At 40.8% G+C, this 20,906-nt stretch overlaps 1 protein-coding gene across 1 annotated transcript in view; it reads left to right on the forward strand.

Moving 5' to 3' along the window:
• LOC117327001 overlaps window positions 1-20,906 on the forward strand; it is a 47,712-nt gene that overhangs the window by 19,702 nt on the left and 7,104 nt on the right. Inside the window, 5 exon segments of the mRNA XM_033883811.1 lie at window positions 7,873-8,789; window positions 8,791-10,281; window positions 11,296-11,412; window positions 15,414-15,620; window positions 17,350-17,523. Of these exon segments, the coding sequence (XP_033739702.1) occupies window positions 7,914-8,789; window positions 8,791-10,281; window positions 11,296-11,412; window positions 15,414-15,620; window positions 17,350-17,523 (2,865 nt within the window). The 5' untranslated portion in view covers window positions 7,873-7,913.

A 20,906-nucleotide genomic window follows, 5' to 3' on the forward strand; every position in this document is an offset into this window, starting at 1 on the left:
AGGGTTAGATATCTAGTTGTGTGGGTTACAAGGGTTATATATCCGGTTGTGTATGTTACAAGGGTTAGATATCTGGTTGTGTGAGTTACAAGGGTTAGATATCTGGTTGTGTGAGTTACAAGGGTTAGATATCTGGTTGTGTAGTTTACAAAGGTTAGATGTCAGGTTGTGTAGGTTACAAGGGTTAGATATCTGGTTGTGTGGGTTACAAGGGTTAGATATCTGGTTGTGTGGGTTACAAGGGTTAGATATCTGGTTGTGTAGGTTACAAGGGCTAGATATCTGGTTGTGTGGGTTACAAAGGTTAGATATCTGGTTGTGTAGGTTACAAAGGTTAGATATCTGGTTGTATGGGTTACAAGGGTTAGATATCTGGTTGTGATGGTTACAAGGGTTAGATATCTGGTTGTGCGGGTTACAAAGGTAAGATATCTGGTTGTGTAGGTTACAAGGGTTAGATATCTGGTTGTGTAGGTTACAAGGGTTAGATATCTGGTTGTGTAGGTTACAAGGGTTAGATATCTGGTTGTGTAGGTTACAAGGGTTAGATATCTGGTTGTGTGGGTTACAAAGGTTAGATATCTGGTTGTGTGGGTTACAAGGGTTAGATATCTCATTGTGTAGGTTACAAGGGTTAGATATCTGGTTGTGCAGGTTACAAAGGTAAGATACTGGTTGTGTAGGTTACAAGGGTTAGATATCTGGTTGTGTAGGTTACAAGGGTTAGATATCTGGTTGTGTAGGTAACAAGGGTTAGATATCTGGTTGTGTGGGTTACAAAGGTTAGATATCTGGTTGTGTAGGTTACAAAGGTTAGATATCTGGTTGTGTAGGTACAAGGGTTAGATATCTGGTTGTGTGGGTTAAAACTGTTAGAAATCTGGTTGTGTTGGTAACAAGGGTTAGATATCTGGTTGTGTAGGTTACAAGGGTTAGATATCTGGTTGTGTGGATTACAAGGGTTAGATATCTGGTTGTGTGAGTTACAAGGGTTAGATATCTGGTTGTGTGGGTTACAAGGGTTAGTTATCTGGTTGTGACCGTAACAAGGGTTAGATTTCTGGTTGTGACAGTTACAAGGGTTAGATATCTAGTTGTGTGGGTTACAAGGGTTAGATATCTGGTTGTGACAGTAACAAGGGTTAGATATCTGGTTGTGTGGCTTACAAGGGTTAGATATCTGGTTGTGTGGGTTACAAGGGTTAGATATCTAGTTGTGTGGGTTACAAGGGTTAGATATTTGGTTGTGTGAGTTACAAGGGTTAGATATCTGGTTGTGTAGTTAACAAAGGTTAGATGTCAGGTTGTGTAGGTTACAAGGGTTAGATATCTGGTTGTGTGGGTTACAAGGGTTAGATATCTAGTTGTGTGAGTTACAAGGGTTAGATATCTGGTTGTATGGGTTACAAGGGTTAGATATCTGGTTGTGTAGTTAACAAAGGTTAGATGTCAGGTTGTGTAGGTTACAAGGGTTAGATATCTGGTTGTGTGGGTTACAAGGGTTAGAAATATGGTTGTGTGGGTTACAAGGGTTAGATATCTGGTTATGTAGGTTACAAGGGCTAGATATCTGGTTGTGTGGGTTACAAAGGTTAGATATATGGTTGTGTTGGTTACAAAGGTTAGATATCTGGTTGTGTGGGTTACAAGGGTTAGAAATATGGTTGTATGGGTTACAAGGGTTAGATATCTGGTTGTGATGGTTACAAGGGTTAGATATCTGGTTGTGCGGGTTACAAAGGTAAGATATCTGGTTGTGATGGTAACAAGGGTTAGATATCTGGTTGTGTGGCTTACAAGGGTTAGATATCTGGTTGTGTAGGTTACAAGGGTTAGATATCTGGTTGTGTAGGTTACAAGGGTTAGATGTCTGGTTGTGTAGGTTACAAGGGTTAGATATCTGGTTGTGTAGGTTACAAAGGTTAGATATTTGGTTGTGTGGGTTACAAAGGTAAGATATCTGGTTGTGTAGGTTACAAGGGTTAGATATCTGGTTGTGTAGGTTACAAGGGTTAGATATCTGGTTGTGTAGGTACAAGGGTTAGATATCTGGTTGTGTGGGTTAAAACTGTTAGAAATCTGGTTGTGTTGGTAGCAAGGGTTAGATATCTGGTTGTGATGGTTACAAGGGTTAGATATCTGGTTGTGATGGTTACAAGGGTTAGATATCTGGTTTTGTATTCTATAAGGTTTAAAGATATATGATCCTGTAGATAGCATGTGTTTTATATCCCCGAAAGTATTTATGGGGTTAAGTAGTTAAACACTGAACATTTTGTCTAAATTAACCCTAAGACATCGGCTTGAAAGGGGGAATTAGGGAAAGACACTTCGTCATTAGGAGAAACACGCTGCAACAAATGATCCCTATATATCTTTGAGGTTATTTTGGGCTTCTATCTATCCTATATTAAATTTTATTATATACTCTGTATTTAAGTGAAAATGCAAACTGTGATGAAAGCCAGATGACCGTTAAGGCCCTTGGGCCAATATTTCTTACTCAAATCTATTACGTACTTTTAAATATAGCATGAAAACAATTATTAAATAGGGTCAGATTAGGAATACTATGCATCCGTTGTGGTGCTCTTAGTACATAATGCTAAAACAATGCTACGTTTTCCTGCTAACTGGCTATCCCCATGGTGGATAGTGTGCAGGAAACTGATATAGATCTTTTATGGTTGTAATGTAGATAAAAGGAAAAAATTATTTCATCTTAGGAAAAAAGTAGAAATTTGGAAATTCTTATTTGTTAATTATAATATTATTGGAATGCCACCACAAAAAGATTGAAAAAAACAGTAAAGTCATTAAAATTTTAGTTAAAGCTGTCTCAACCTCCCACTAAATATATACGTCCCCACCTCCCACTCCACATATACGTCCCCACCTCCCACTCCACATATACGTCCCCACCTCCCACTCCACATATATGTCCCCACCTCCCACTCCACATATACGTCCCCACCTCCCACTCCACATATATGTCCCCACCTCCCACTCCACATATATGTCCCCACCTCCCACTCCACATATACGTCCCCACCTCCCACTCCACATATATGTCCCCACCTCCCACTCCACATATATGTCCCCACCTCCCACTCCACTTATATGTCCCCACCTCCCACTCCACTTATATGTCCCCACCTCCCACTCCACATATATGTCCCAACCTCCCACTCCACTTATATGTCCCCACCTCCCACTCCACTTATATGTCCCCACCTCCCACTCCACTTATATGTCCCCACCTCCCACTCCACATATATGTTCCAACCTCCCACTCCACATATATGTCTCAACCTCCCACTAAATATATACGTCCCCACCTCCCACTCCACATATATGTCCCCACCTCCCACTCCACATATATGTCCCCACCTCCCACTCCACATATATGTCCCCACCTCCCACTCCACATATATGTCCCCACCTCCCACTCCACTTATATGTCCCCACCTCCCACTCCACTTATATGTCCCCACCTCCCACTCCACATATATGTCCCAACCTCCCACTCCACTTATATGTCCCCACCTCCCACTCCACTTATATGTCCCCACCTCCCACTCCACTTATATGTCCCCACCTCCCACTCCACATATATGTCCCAACCTCCCACTCCACATATATGTCTCAACCTCCCACTAAATATATACGTCCCCACCTCCCACTCCACATATACGTCCGCACCTCCCACTCCACATATATGTCCCCACCTCCCACTCCACATATACGTCCCCACCTCCCACTCCACATATACGTCCCCACCTCCCACTCCACATATACGTCCCCACCTCCCACTCCACATATATGTCCCCACCTCCCACTCCACATATATGTCCCCACCTCCCACTCCACATATATGTCCCCACCTCCCACTCCACATATATGTCCCCACCTCCCACTCCACATATATGTCCCCACCTCCCACTCCACATATATGTCCCCACCTCCCACTCCACATATATGTCCCCACCTCCCACTCCACATATATGTCCCCACCTCCCACTCCACATATATGTCCCCACCTCCCACTCCACATATATGTCCCCACCTCCCACTCCACATATATGTCCCCACCTCCCACTCCACTTATATGTCCCCACCTCCCACTCCACTTATATGTCCCCACCTCCCACTCCACATATATGTCCCAACCTCCCACTCCACTTATATGTCCCCACCTTCCACTAAATATATATGTCCCCACCTCCCACTCCACATATATGTCCCAACCTCCCACTCCACATATATGTCCCCACCTTCCACTAAATATATACGTCCCCACCTCCCACTCCACATATATGTCCCCACCTCCCACTCCACATATATGTCCCAACCTCCCACTCAACATATATGTCCCAACCTCCCACTAAATATATATGTCCCAACCTCCCACTAAATATATATGTCCCCACCTCCCACTCAACATATATGTGCCCACCTTCCACTCAACATATATGTCCCCACCTCCCACTAAACATATATGTCCCAACCTCCCACTCCACATATATGTGCCCACCTTCCACTCAACATATATGTCCCCACCTCCCACTTAACATATATATCCCCACCTCCCACTGAACATATATATCCCCACCTCCCACTCAACATATATGTCCCCACCTCCCACTAAATATATACGTCCCCACCTCCCACTCCACATATATGTCCCCACCTCCCACTCCACATATATGTCCCAACCTCCCACTCCACATATATGTCCCCACCTCCCACTCCACATATATGTCCCCACCTCCCACTCCACATATATGTCCCCACCTCCCACTAAATATATATGTCCCCACCTCCCACTAAATATATATGTCCCCACCTCCCACTAAATATATATGTCCCCACCTCCCACTCCACATATATGTCCCCACCTCCCACTAAATATATATGTCCCCACCTCCCACTTAATATATATGTCCCCACCTCCCACTCAACATATATGTGCCCACCTTCCACTCAACATATATGTCCCAACCTCCCACTCCACATATATGTGCTCACCTTCCACTTAACATATATATCCCCACCTCCCACTCAACATATATGTCCCCACCTCCCACTAAACATATATATCCCCACCTCCCACTCCACATATATGTCCCCACCTCCCACTCAACATATATCCCCACCTCCAACTCAAGATATATATCCCCACCTCCCACTAAACATATATATCCCCACCTCCCACTAAACATATATGTCCCCACCTCCCACTCAACATATATATCCCCACCTCCCACTCAACATATATGTCCCCACCTCCCACTTAACATATATATCCCCACCTCCCACTAAACATATATGTCCCCACCTCCCACTCAACATATATGTCCCCACCTCCCACTCCACATATATATCCCCACCTCCCACTCAACATATATGTCCCCACCTCCCACTCAACATATATGTCCCCACCTCCCACTCAACATATATATATCCTCACCTCCCACTCAACATATATGTCCCCACCTCCCACTCCACATATATGTCCCCACCTCCCACTCAACATATATATATCCCCACCTCCCACTCAACATATATATCCCCACCTCCCACTCCACATATATGTCCCCACCTCCCACTCCACATATATGTCCCCACCTCCCACTCAACATATATATCCCCACCTCCCACTAAACATATATGTCCCCACCTCCCACTCAACATATATGTCCCCACCTCCCACTCCACATATATGTCCCCACCTCCCACTCAACATATATGTCCCCACCTCCCACTCAACATATATGTCCCTACCTCCCACTAAACATATATGTCCCCAACCCCACTGACAGCTGTAGTACAGACAGAGATTGTAGGGGAGACTGACAGCTGTAGTACAGTGCAGAGATTATAGGGGAGACTGACAGCTGTAGTACAGACAGAGATTATAGGGGAGACTGACAGCTGTAGTACAGACAGAGATTGTAGGGGAGACTGACAGCTGTAGTACAGGACAGAGATTGTAGGGGAGACTGACAGCTGTAGTACAGACAGAGATTGTAGGGGAGGCTGACAGCTGTAGTACAGACAGAGATTGTAGGGGAGGCTGACAGCTGTAGTACAGACAGAGATTGTAGGGGAGGCTGACAGCTGTAGTACAGACAGAGATTGTAGGGGAGGCTGACAGCTGTAGTACAGACAGAGATTGTAGGGGAGACTGACAGCTGTAGTACAGACAGAGATTGTAGGGGAGACTGACAGCTGTAGTACAGGACAGAGATTGTAGGGGAGACTGACAGCTGTAGTACAGACAGAGATTGTAGGGGAGGCTGACAGCTGTAGTACAGACAGAGATTGTAGGGGAGACTGACAGCTGTAGTACAGACAGAGATTGTAGGGGAGACTGACAGCTGTAGTACAGGACAGAGATTGTAGGGGAGACTGACAGCTGTAATACAGACAGAGATTGTAGGAAGGCTGACAGCTGTAGTACAGGACAGAGATTGTAGGGGAGGCTGACAGCTGTAGTACAGGACAGAGATTGTAGGGGAGGCTGACAGCTGTAGTACAGACAGAGATTGTAGGAAGGCTGACAGCTGTAGTACAGGACAGAGATTGTAGGGGAGGCTGACAGCTGTAGTACAGACAGAGATTGTAGGGGAGGCTGACAGCTGTAGTATAGGACAGAGATTGTAGGGGAGGCTGACAGCTGTAGTACAGACAGAGATTGTAGGGGAGACTGACAGCTGTAGTACAGACAGAGATTGTAGGGGAGACTGACAGCTGTAGTACAGACAGAGATTGTAGGGGAGACTGACAGCTGTAGTACAGGACAGAGAATGTAGGGGAGGCTGACAGCTGTAGTACAGACAGAGATTGTAGGGAAGATTGACAGCTGTAGTACAGACAGAGATTGTAGGGGAGACTGACAGCTGTAGTACAGACAGAGATTGTAGGGGAGGCTGACAGCTGTAGTACAGGACAGAGATTGTAGGGGAGGCTGACAGCTGTAGTACAGGACAGAGATTGTAGGGAAGACTGACAGCTGTAGTACAGACAGAGATTGTAGGGGAGACTGACAGCTGTAGTACAGACAGAGATTGTAGGGGAGGCTGACAGCTGTAGTACAGGACAGAGATTGTAGGGGAGGCTGACAGCTGTAGTACAGGACAGAGATTGTAGGGGAGGCTGACAGCTGTAGTACAGGACAGAGAATGTAGGGGAGGCTGACAGCTGTAGTACAGGACAGAGATTGTAGGGAAGGCTGACAGCTGTAGTACAGGACAGAGATTGTAGGGGAGGCTGACAGCTGTAGTACAGGACAGAGAATGTAGGGGAGGCTGACAGCTGTAGTACAGACAGAGATTGTAGGGGAGACTGACAGCTATAGTACAGACAGAGATTGTAGGGGAGACTGACAGCTGTAGTACAGACAGAGATTGTAGGGGAGGCTGACAGCTGTAGTACAGGACAGAGATTGTAGGGGAGGCTGACAGCTGTAGTACAGACAGAGATTGTAGGAAGGCTGACAGCTGTAGTACAGGACAGAGATTGTAGGGGAGGCTGACAGCTGTAGTACAGGACAGAGATTGTAGGGGAGGCTGACAGCTGTAGTACAGACAGAGATTGTAGGAAGGCTGACAGCTGTAGTACAGACAGAGAATGTAGGGGAGGCTGACAGCTGTAGTACAGACAGAGATTGTAGGGGAGACTGACAGCTGTAGTACAGGACAGAGATTGTAGGGGAGACTGACAGCTGTAGTACAGGACAGAGAATGTAGGGGAGGCTGACAGCTGTAGTACATGACAGAGATTGTAGGGGAGACTGACAGCTGTAGTATTTTTACAGGAAATCATTCATTCACATGAAGGTTGAGATATAAGGTTTTTTGTATTTTTCAGATCGGGACAAAGATGACAGTCACCAACATGTAGACCACCAGATGGATGAGCATAGTAATGACCATCGCCATGGAAACAAAAGGAAACCAGTCGTCCACAAATCTTCGAAGTCTGGAGCACACACTCAGTCAAGTGGTGTCCATGGTTACATTAGTCGACGGTCGTCTGAACCACAATTGGCCACCAGAGGGATCGACATGCCAAGAGAGGGAAAAGATAAGGTCAAGCCTTCGAACGATCGTCTACAAAATAGTCAGAATCATGCAGCAGGTGAGAGAGGGGACAAAGTCAGAAAAAAGCTTGACTCGCATGAGGGGTCCGATGATTCCAGTAGGAGTAGCCGTGCAGACAGATCTAAAAAGTATGCAACCTGGGACAAAAACATGCAGAAACGACGAGCAAAACTGCAGCAGCTACAACAGGAAGGGCAGACAACTGCAGATGATTCCTTCGTCAACAGAAAGGGGAGAGAACTCCCTGAAAGCTATTACAAACTGTCAAGGAGTATCTCCACAGATTTGGCAACTCTGCGCAACAAGACTCAGATGCTGCAGTCAGCCAGTGAATACAATACCAGCGCACACATGCCCTCGGCACCATATAACCAAATCACTTCTTCCCAAAGTCAAAAGACTTCAGATAACAATCACTGGCAGGCTTCGAAAAACAGTAACTCGTACAACTCGGCAGGGACACAGAATACCTTCAAAGGGAACATTCCTAAACAGCGGACCATGTCTCTGGGTGACGTGCGACGGTCAGCGTTTTACCGTATCAACTCCAATAGTCCCTCCATTCCTTCCTCGCCTTCAGAGCAAAAGGACACTTATATTGACATTGACAGTCTCATAGCTAATGACATCCATGCCCGTCAGGCGGAAGAGGATGACTTGTCCTTCCCGACGCTCGACGGATACAGGACGACATGGGCTGACCCACAGCTTCCCCAGCGCCCCCTTCACAACACTGAAACACTTGAGTGAGAAAAGTATATGTTCCTCCTTGTTAGGGTTGATCCTGTTTCTCATCGCAGGCTTTGTGCTATTTTTACCACTGGCGGCCATATTTGTAGTTATATGTCCTTTGTGTTTCTTATTGAAAAAGTTATTTTCATGCTGTTGTTGCTATGGAAACAAGTGCCAATGTGGAACTCTCCTGTCACGGAAGGAGAGAGCATGGGCAGAAAATATAGAAACAAGCAATGTTGTTTACCAGTGTCTTGTAATAGTTGAGTATGGGCTTACTACGTATAAAATACGAGAGTTGGTGAGAAGTCGCCTCATCAAGGCAACCGATCAAAGCGGCAATAGGCTATATCCAAAATTTACCAGGAAAATTGTACAAACTTTTTCTGGACCCACGTGGATCCAGGATGAAAGTTTCCTAATCAATAACCATGTGTTCAATATGCCTTCCTCTATAGAAAACATGGAGGATCTACAGGAATATGTATCGGAGTCTAGTTCTAAACCCTTGTCTATGCATCACCCCTTGTGGGAGATACAAGTTCTGACGGACTTTTCCGACCAGCGAGACACCATTGTGTTATTACGCATACATCCGTGTATAGCCGATGGAATCTCGCTTGTTCAGCTTCTGTATAAGGCAATCGTGGACATGGAATCCATCACCATCGCCATGCCAAAGTTCTCAAGTCGTCGACGATTCTGTAATGCCGTTCAGGCATTCTTCAGCGGTCCGTTGGTGTTTTTTAAACAGTATGTGTTCAAACAACAAGATTTCAATATGTTGCATGGTCAGCACATCCACACAACAGGTAAGCAAGTGGTCGCCTGGTCGGAGCCATACAGTCTTGAGCAGGCCACACGTATATCTCAGGTGACACGTTCCACCCTAAACGATATATTTCTGTCAGTCACAGCTGGCTGTCTGCGTAACTATCTACAGACAAACGGAATTCCAAACCCGTACGATATGAAAGCCCTGGTACCCGTCCATTATCACTCGGGACCTTCACCGTTGCATCTACACAACAACGACTGTCTCTTCATTCCTGTCCCGATTCCGTCAAACACAGAGGGCGCAATACCTCGTCTCTGGCGAGTCAAACATATCATGGACAAAATAGGTAGTCTGGCTTTTTTCTCGGTCACACAAGGGGCCCTCTTGTTGTCTTCCACCATATTGCCTCAACGATGGCTGTATTCTTTGTGGCGTTCATTGTATAGTAAGTGTACATGTATCATATCGGACCTGCCAGGACCAGAGACAACGTTGAAAGTAGCCTCTAAACAAATCAAATCCGTTATATGCTGGATGCCACCTATCCATCAGGTTGCTGTTGCGGTCTCGTTCTTTACCTATGGTGACCAGGTGAGAATGTCGGTGATGGCTGACCGGTCAGTACTGCCCAACCCAGAGATGTTAACCAAGGATTTCATTTCCATTGTAAGTATATGTTAGGTATGGTTGACTTTGCTTATAATTCTCACTGGTTTAAACATGGTCATGTGGAGGTTAATACTTTGTGATATTAACCTGATGTTTCTATATTTAGAAACACTGAGTCAAAAATTGCTTTTATGACATCACGATCGGATTTCCCATTTCAATTTACTGTTATCAGTTAAATAATACCAGTAATGCAATTCCACCATTTTGCAAGAAAGTTTCATATCTAATATAAAATTTGGAATTTTTGATTCAGTCAGTTTAAGACAGACCTGGTAGATTCAATAATTATTGGAATACTAACCCTGAAATGATATTTTGATGCTTTGAAAATTTGGTGTCAGGCCTACCCCTATTAGCTTAGGGATTGGAGCTAAAGAGGTCAAATTGGCTTATATTTCAACAATGTTCTTTAGACCTACAAGTGGTTATAATAGAAACACTCTTCATAGAAGGAATGGTCTTCAGATGCAAACTTTGGGCAAAGAAACAGGGCCCATTATAGCGGAAATATGGGGAAACTTTTAAAATCCTTCTTCATTTGTTCTGAAAGTGGAATTTTCACCAGATTTGATTTGATGGATGAAGGAAACTAAATAGTGTTGAGTCCCCCTTAGAGGCTTGAGGGGTTGGAGCCCAATAAATGAAAAAAAGACTAGATATTAAACTTTATTGTTTTAAATTTCAGAGGTTAATATTTGTAGATGTCATTTTGAATCATCTTTTGAACGAGGAAAGAAAATTGCAGATGAAAAAAAAAAAATTTGATTTTCATGCATCAAGTACTGAGATAGATGCACAAGTAGGGAAATGTTTTTAATAAACTTAAAATGTTTCTTTGAATTATCCAGGAGAGCCATGGAGGCCCAGAGAAATTGTTTTGTCTTATTCGTTGAATTATCCAGGCGAGCCATGCAGGCCCTCTGGGCCTTTTGTTAGATTAGGCATCGATGGACTAATTATTGGGTATTGGCGTGATTGCTGGATGAATATTTTTGTATTTGTCCCCAGATGAATGACCTGTCCAGTTTACTGGCAAATCGGAGAATTCCCGGAGAACAGCTCTCCAAGAAAATGGAAGTACACCAGTTGGACTGCGAGATCCATGCGGAGCCCACTGTTGAGCAGGTAAGTGGATGTGTGGATGGCGGATTGTGGATTGTGGATTATCCATTCTTTATAGTGTTGAAACAGTGCGTGAAAGTGCTTGAAAAGAAATTATTAAAAAAAATATATTTAATGCATATGATGGTGCATACTAACTTTCAAAAGCTTTCTTAGTTACTTCGAAATCTTGAAAATAATTAGGACCCAGTTTCCTCAAAGAACGTAACTTTTCATGAAGACGTAGCTGTAATGATCAGTTAGGACTTTATTGATGTTTATGTTAGGCATATTTCACAAAATATCAAAACCGTAGGACGTAAATGAACGAGTAAACGTAACCTACGACTGGAACTCTTTTTTAATGGAGATGCATTCTTCCTTGGCAACAATAAAGAGAGACTTCATTCTGCATACATATTGTTCTCAATTTCCTGTGAAACTTCCTTTATTGAAACTATTATACCTCCAATGTCAAAAACTCATCATATTCTCTTCACAGATGGAAGAGTCTTTTAAAGGTGCTTTACCAAAATTGTAAATTCATAAGATCAGATTTCATATGCTAATATCGAGCACAAATCCGTACATCCTTGATACTCCAGGGTCTATGACCACATACCCTTTGATGAAATTCATACAACTGAAATTTAAAAATGATAATAATAATTTAATATTTCTGTTTCATTTTTTAACAAATTGTCAGTGCTGATTATTGTAATTAAAAATTAGAACGAAAATATTGTAAAAAAAAATCACTTCAATTTTGTGTTAAGTATAATTTACAATAGAGCAGTCATGTGTGACTATACTGTTTGAAAGGAGCCAACTGAGACTTACTAGTAAGTCACCTCAACTCACCCAAAGTTACAGCTTTCAGTGAAATTCATTTCAGACGTAATTTATATCAAGTCTTTTTTTTACATCTATTTGTAGACTTAAGACCTTCAGTGAAATTGACCCCAGCAGCTTAATTTCTTTGTTATATTAGGTTTTCATAATTATTCCTCTCACAACAAAATTAGGGGTGTGTACTGGAATCAGGTTCACGGTCGATTCGTCTATTTGTCTTTTTTTTTGGTTTCTTCAAAATATCTTGAGTACGGTTAGTTGTTCAATTGAACTCAAACTTTATCCAATGCTTGTTTGAAGAAAGTGCTTTCTTGAAATGTTTTAAATTTTTTAGGTGTATGGGTCAAAGGTCAAGGTCACTTTTACTATAAATAGAAAATCATTTCATGTGCAAGTATCTCAAGTTATGTTTGGCTGATTGCAATCAGATTTTATCCAGTGCTCTCTCAAAGACAGTGCCTGCTTTAGATAGCTTTTCAGGCCCAGGATCAAAGGTCCAGGTCACTTTCACTATAAATAGAACATTCTATTAAGTGCAATACCTCAAGTTCTGTTTGAATGATTGCAATCAGACCTTATCCAGTGCTTTCTCAAAGAAAGTGCCTGCTTTATATAGCTTTTCAGTCTTGAATGTCAAAGTTCATTGTCACTGTGACTTGAAAGGGGTTTATGCATAATGTGAGTTTTAAAAGCTTCAATTTCAATGTAATGTTCAGGTTAAGCTCGGGTTTAGAGACACACACAATGGGGGTCCCTTTCTGACTTGTCAGTACTTTAGTTTACTACAGCTATCAAAATTGAACAGTCTCACAACTTAAGGATATACACATCATACAATTTTCCATAAAAGTTTAAAAAAAGAACATTCTTGATTTAAAACTTTTCATAACCTTCCAACGTTTTTTTTTTTCTATGAAAAAAAAAAAAAGAAGAAAGCTCGTGAAGCTTCGGATAAAAGAACAATTGTACACCTGGACAAGAACTTTGGCTCTTTTTAGATACTGATCTATTTTTAGAACCAGTTTGTATTTATAGTAACTTCACTGTCATTTTTATAGACTTTTTATCGTATTACAGCACAGATACTGTTAAGAGTTGTTCCTTTATATTCACAAGGGAGTAAACAAATATGCTAAAGCTGCACCAGTTTAATGCAGGTTTTTTTTTCCCTCTCTACGTCAGATCTTTGCAATGTCGACTGTGCTACGGCAAATTTGCTTTAAAAAAATTTTCTATAAACTCTGCCATAAATACATTTTATGTGATATAAATGCGAATACTTCAACTTTCTCAGCGGTTGATGAAGAATGGGGAAAAAATTGATGATCTGTTAAAAAAAAAATTAACCTTGGCCTGTTATGTTTTGTTCGGTTTGTATTGTTTAATGTCCTTTCAATGGCTTTGGTAATTTGAAGATGGTCAATGCCCAAGCAAATTACAATTTTAGATTAAATTAAATTTAGATTAAATTTAAGATTGTCTATATCAATAATTAAATTTCACACAATGCTGGGTTCTGAAAAAATGTGTAATTATATGAATATAGATGGAAATTCCTGACTGATCTAAATTGTTGAGGACGAGATAACATGAGGCTCAAGTATAAGGCTTTTCAATCCCATAATGCAGTGCAAAAGTTAATGTTCTGATTTAAACAAAAATTTAGTCTGACCAGTTAAAAACAAAATAACCCTGACCTATTTAAACAAATTAACTCTGACCTATGTAAAACAAAATTACCCTGCCCTATTTAAAACAAAATGACCTTGACTTATTTAAAACGAAATGACCTTGACCTGATATCATTTCCTTCTGATGTCATTCAGAAACCATTCATGAATATATGTCAAATTTGAAATGAACATCTGAATCCTCTCCTATTACATGATTGGTCACAGTGACAGTGAAACCTGAAAATTAACCTTTCTGGAAACTTAAAGCATTAAAAACTTTCCTATGCTCTATTATAGATAAAATTATTCATTTCTGGTATTTATCTGAATACTAATATTTGTATAAATTTTTGCACATTCTCCATTTTGCAAATAATGATTAGTGGTTTAGATAGCATCTTTGTTCTTTTCAGAGCTAAGGATTAAATATTTCTAAGTTTAAGTGAAGACGAAATGGAAAATAACTAATTTCATACATTGTTTTTACTATTGTGTCATTTCTGCATGTGCACCGCCGTTTTTGTGTTAGCATTTTGAATGACGTATGTGATTAGCCTTAAACACTACCAATGTCTTAGACTTCACTCTGGGAAACAAAAATAGACTTCACTCTGAAAAACAAAAATAGACTTCACTCTGGGAAACAAAAATAGACTTCACTCTGGGAAACAAAAAATAGACTTCACTCTGGGAAACAAAAATAGACTTCACTCTGAAAAACAAAAAATAGACTTCACTCTGGGAAACAAAAATAGACTTCACTCTGGGAAACAAAAATAGACTTCACTCTGGGAAACAAAAAATAGTCTTCACTCTGGGAAACAAAAATAGACTTCACTCTGGAAAATAAAAATAGACTTCACTCTGGGAAACAAAAATAGACTTCACTCTGGAAAATAAAAATAGACTTCACTCTGGGAAACAAAAAATAGTCTTCACTCTTGAAAACAAAAATAGACTTCACTCTGGGAAACAAAAATAGACTTCACTCTGGAAAATAAAAATAGACTTCACTCTGGAAAACAAAAATAGACTTCACTCTGGAAAATAAAAATAGACTTCACTCTGGAAAACAAAAATAGACTTCACTCTGGAAAACAAAAATGGACTTCACTCTGGAAAACAAAAATAGACTTTACTCTTGAAAACAAAAAATAGACTTCACTCTTGAAAACAAAAATAGACTTCGCTTCGGAAAACAAAAATAGACTTCACTCTGAAAAACAAAAAAAGACTTCACTCTGGAAAAACAAAAATAGGCTTCACTCTTCAAAACAAAAAATAGACTTCACTCTGAAAAAACAAAAAAAGACTTCACTCTGGAAAAACAAAAATAGGCTTCACTCTTCAAAACAAAAAATAGACTTCACTCTGAAAAAACAAAAATAGACTTCAATCTGGAAAACAAAAAATAGACTTAACAAAACAAAGACCTTGGTAGTTTGAGACAGCTTTGTATTTTTTTCACATTTTTGTTGATTCTGTTATTTCGCACGTCAGATCCAGATAAGAATGACCATCATTCAACAGGAGATTCAGGAACTCAAAGTCCAGCTGGATCTTGATGGTCGTTACTCCAGCTCCGAGACAAAGCTCCGGCGCAAGATTGAGAACCTGAAGGAACAGTTCCGGGAGTTGTTGGTTGAGATGCGCCAGAGAAAAGCCGCTGAAGAAGAGAACGCCATGATTCTCACCGACGAGGACCCTGTAAATTTCTTATTAGTGGCACCTTGATATGACATTTGTAGCACTTGTTATTTTTTGTATCTGACATCTCATTAGTGACACCTGTCAAGTCTGACATTTCATTACTGACACCTGTATAATGTGACATTTATTAAATGACACCTGTCAAGTCTGATATTTCATTAATGACACCTGTCTAATCTGATATTTGAATGGTGATACCTGTCTAACCTGACATTTCATTAGTGACACCTGTCTAATCTGACATTTGAATGGTAACACCTGTCTAACCTGACATTTCATTAGTGGCACCTGTCTCACCTGACATTCCATTAGTGACACCTGTCTAACCTGACATTTCATTAGTGACACCTGTCTAATCTGACATTTCATTAGTGACACCTGTCTAATCTGACATTTGAATGGTAACACCTGTCTAACCTGACATTTCATTAGTGACACCTGTCTAACCTGACATTTCATTAGTGACACCTGTCTCATCTGACATTCCATTAGTGACATCTGTCTAATCTGACATTCCATTTATGACACTTGTCTATCTGACATCTCATGTGTGACACATATCTAATCTGACATTCCATTAGCGACACCTGTCTAACCTGACATTTCATTAGTGACACCTGTCTAACCTGACATTTCATTAGTGACAACTGTCTAATCTGACATTCCATTAGTGACACATGTCTAACCTGACATCTCATTAGTGACACCTGTCTAATCTGACATCTCATTAGTGACTCCTGTCTTATCTGACTTTCCATTGGTGACACCTGTCTAATCTGACATTCCATTAGTGACACCTGTCTAACCTGACATTTTATTAGTGACTCCTGTCTTATCTGACTTTCCATTGGTGACACCTGTCTAATCTGACATCTCATTAGTGACACCTGTCTAATCTGACATCTCATTAGTGACTCCTGTCTTATCTGACTTTCCATTGGTGACACCTGTCTAATCTGACATTCCATTAGTGACACCTGTCTAACCTGACATTTTATTAATGACACCTGTCTTATCTGACATTTCATTAGTGACACCTGTCTAATCTGACATTCCATTAGTGACACCTGTCTAACCTGACATCTCATTAATAATTGTGCAGTCAGAACTTTCATTTGTGATGCCTATGTCATGGCCAAAATCTAAAATATAATCCTGGAATATGGTTTGTGTCTTTAGGGCATTCCGTGTAATCTGACATTTTTAATTGGAACTGTATGCCTAGCGGTGCATGTGTCTGGCTCGGGAAGATCCACATTTAGCTGGTGCTGTGGGCTTTCCTAGATCAATAGTAAATGCTTAGTTTGGCTATGCTAGTTTGAATCTAATGTCCGTGGTAGTCAAACGACTTATCTATTACGTTTTTGAACTTTGAAATTTTCAACTTTATAAAAACTTGTATCATCACTGCCGATAATATCACCATTGGTGAAGTAAAGGGTGACAATTTTTGGTTTTAACCAATCAAAACAGTGCTTCCTAATTCATGGCTTTAAAACCCAGTAATGAGATGCAAATGAAGTGAAGGTATCATAATTGATTGTTTTGCTGCACATTTTGCTGCGTAATTAGCTGCCTTTTTTAATTAAATACACACTTTAATAACAGTTTGTAAGCGAAACCTAACCGGTAACAGTAGCAACAAAAAAGTTGAAATTATCTAAAGCAACACAAATGGTGATGTTTACAGAAATTGTTATTATCAGATGTGAATCTTCTGTAACAGGAAATCGAGGATGATGAAGATAATGACCTTCGACGACCTTTCCGGCGCCGGACACTTTCCATCAGCTCCCGAATGTCCCGAATGTCTACAGTATCCACGTCCTCCACAGCTCGGCCACTCGCCTCACCTTCGGTTGTCGTGGATATGTACAATGATTCAGATACGTGGTCCCAGGTTTGTATTCTTCTCAAGGTTACAAGAGGTCGTTGTTATCTCACCTGAGTCGAAGTCTAAAGCTACCTAATCTTTTAACTTTTTCTCCTTCATTTTCCAACATCCATCATGTGTACATGTATAAACAATCGCCATTTTGAATTTCTTCTTGAAAACTCCTGAACCAATTTTAATGAAATTTTTTAAGGAGACTAACATTGTATGGTCCCCGCTTCCAATGGCTCAGTGGAGCATGGCCATTATGACAATCTCCTCCTTAATTCCAAAATATGCTGGAAACAAATACTCTTCATAGATTGAAGGGTCTTTAGGTGCTTAATTGAAATTCACATTTGCCCTAAGGTGGAGGTGAAATTTACTAAAATTTATTTAGAAAAATGATGCTTTAAGACAAATTTTAGCTCAAATGACAGAAAGTACCAGTGATCTTATGCTATGTTGAAGGATCCATCATTTGTCCATCTGTCCATCTGTCCCTCTGTCAACATTTAACTCTATAAGCAACTGGTACCAATATTTAGTAAGAAGGTACTTGGGATATAGTACAATAAAGTTTCCTCATAGGAATGACCTTGACCTTTTCTCAAGGTCGAAGTGGTCAAGTGTGTAAAAAAAAAATTAAGAATCTTTTCAAATTCCAGAAGACCCAGGATGGCCCCAATATCTTCCCAGCAGATATCAAGGAAGAAATAAAGTTTCTTTATGTAAATGACCTTGACCTATTTTCAAGGTCAGACGGGTCAAATATAATCTTCTCAATTTTCATAAGATTATGATTACTTCACTCAGTGGTACTGAAATTTGGTCAGTATTTCAGTTGGAAATTCAAAACTGGTGGGAATGAAGTTGTACATGTGTGAGAAGATAGTAAATGCTATGAAAGTTTGCTAAAATGCATTGATTTACTAAAATCCTTTCTTCAGCTACATTATGCTATAATTCAGCCATCTTAAATCTGTATGCTAAATTTTGGATAAGGAAATTTATTGTTTGGGTGGTCAGATGGCAAAGTGGTGACACATTTGCCTTTCATCTAGGTGGCCGGGGTTCGATTCTCTGATCGGACATGATAATGTTAAGGGTCACATGCCCGAACATGTGGGTTTCTCTGGGTACTCTGGTTTCCTCCGATAGTAAGACCTCTCATGCTCTTCCATCCGGGCCAACAGCAATGATTAATATAAGTTGTTTAAACATGTTTTGCAGTTGTTGTAAAATAAATATAGTTTATATTGATTTCATTTTTTTTGAAACTTTAAACAAGGCTCGTGTTGGTCGTGTTTTCAAAGCAAAAAGCCAACTATCTGTCTATCAGAACTTGGGAAGACTAGGCACCAATGTTACAGAGGTCTTTTTTCACAACCTCTTTGACTGACTGGACCTGAGTGCCTTGGCATACTAGATTAACAAATGAGTGGAATTCAGTTGGTAAAACTGAGAAGTATTTACCGAGATTTAATAATATATAATAATGATATCAATATATTCTATGGTTATGGAGTACTGCAACAAGTTGTGAGTTCAAAACCTACGTGGGGCAGTTACCTGGTACTGACCGTTTTTCTACAGGTACTCCGGCTTTCCTCCACCTCCAAAACCTGGTACGTCCTTAAATGACCCTGGCTGTTAATAGGACGTTAAACAAAATAAACCAAACTAAACTAAAAAAAAATACTGCACCAAACATCAATCAGAAAGGTTTGGTTTGATTTAGGATTGTTTAACGTCCTATAAATACCTAAGGTCATTTAAGGACGGCCTCACCTGTGTGCAAGATGCAGGCAATGTGGTGATCGAGTGTGTGTGTTTTAGGGAACTGTTGTGTGTTAGTGTTTGTTGCGTTGGGTTAGTGCGAAACTGATGCTGCATTTATAGTGCTACCTCACTGAAGCATACTGCTGAAGACATCCAGCAGGACACCCCACCTGTCACATTATACTGGCAATGGGCAAACCAGTCGTTTCACTCCAAAAATGCTGAGCGTTAAGCAGGGGTGGCAACTACCATATAAACTCTGGTATGTCTCGGCCAGGGGACAGAACCCAAAGCCTTCCTCACAGGAGGGACCACTCAATTTTAGGCCAAAATTGAGACATAGTCAACGAGACATTAGGAAGAAGAAAGTGGTTTAGAAAGAATAGAAAAGATAAGATCCCAAATTTAGTCGCCTCTTACGATCATGCAATGGGGGGCAGCAGGTACAATTCTTACGCCCTACCTGCAGGGCAGCCAATCAGAAAGCATGTTGTATTTCACATCAAAACTCACATAGCAATGTGATTTGACAAACAGCAGAATAACATATCTTATAGGAAAATTTTTACATATCTCATTTTGTCTTTTGTGTCGTCAGAACATTTTGGGTCCGATTTACAACAGAAATACTTTTTAGGTCACCTGAGACAAAGTCTCAAGTGACCTATTCTAATCTCCTTTTGTCCGTCGTCGTGCGTCGTGCGTCGTCCGTCGTGCGTCCGTAAACAATTTACATTTTCGACTTCTTCTCCAAAACCCACCAACCAAATTCTATGAAATTTGGCAGGAAGCTTCTATGGCTAAAGGTCAACCAAAATTGTAAATTATATGGTCCCCACCCCCCAGGGGCCTGAGGGGCGGAGCCAAAAAGGGTCAAATTGACTAAAACTTCAAAAATCTTCTTCTCTACTCTCAGATATGCTGGAATCAAACATTCTTCATAGATGGAAGGGTCTTAAGGTGCTTTACCAAAATTGTAAATTTCATGACCCAGGGGTTTCACGTTTGCCCCTGGGGAGGGGCTAAACTTTACTATAGTTTATATAGGGATATCACTTTTTTGACTTTAATTTATATTATTTCTATTGGAATTCTTTCTAATTTTGTAAACATTGTCAGCATGGGATGACAGTTTGATGGCATGCACATGTTGGCCCTGACTGACCCCCAGGGGCTGATGGGTGGGGCTAAAAAGGGCCAAATTGACTGAAATTTCACAAATCTTCTTCTCTACTCTCAGATATGATAGAATCAAATACACTTCATAGATGGCAGGGTCTGAAGGTGCTTTACCAAAATTGTGAATTTCATGACCCTGGGGTCTCAAGTTTGCCCCTGGGGCGGGGGTAAACTTAACTATAGTTTATATAGGGAAATCACATTTTTGACTTTTATTTGTTTTATTTGTTTTGGAATTCATTCTAATTTTGTACACATTGTCAGCATGGGATGACAGTTTGATGGCATGCACATGTTGGCCCTGACTGACCCCCCAGGGCTGATGGGCAGGGCTTAAAAGGGCCAAATTGACTGAAATTTCAAAAATCTTCTTCTCAAGACTGAAATAAGGTGGAATCAAATACTCTTGATAGTTTGAAGGGTCTTATGGTGCTTTATTGAAATTTTAA

Source organism: Pecten maximus, chromosome 5 (genome assembly GCF_902652985.1).
Source record: "Pecten maximus chromosome 5, xPecMax1.1, whole genome shotgun sequence".
Lineage (NCBI taxonomy): Eukaryota > Metazoa > Mollusca > Bivalvia > Pectinida > Pectinidae > Pecten > Pecten maximus.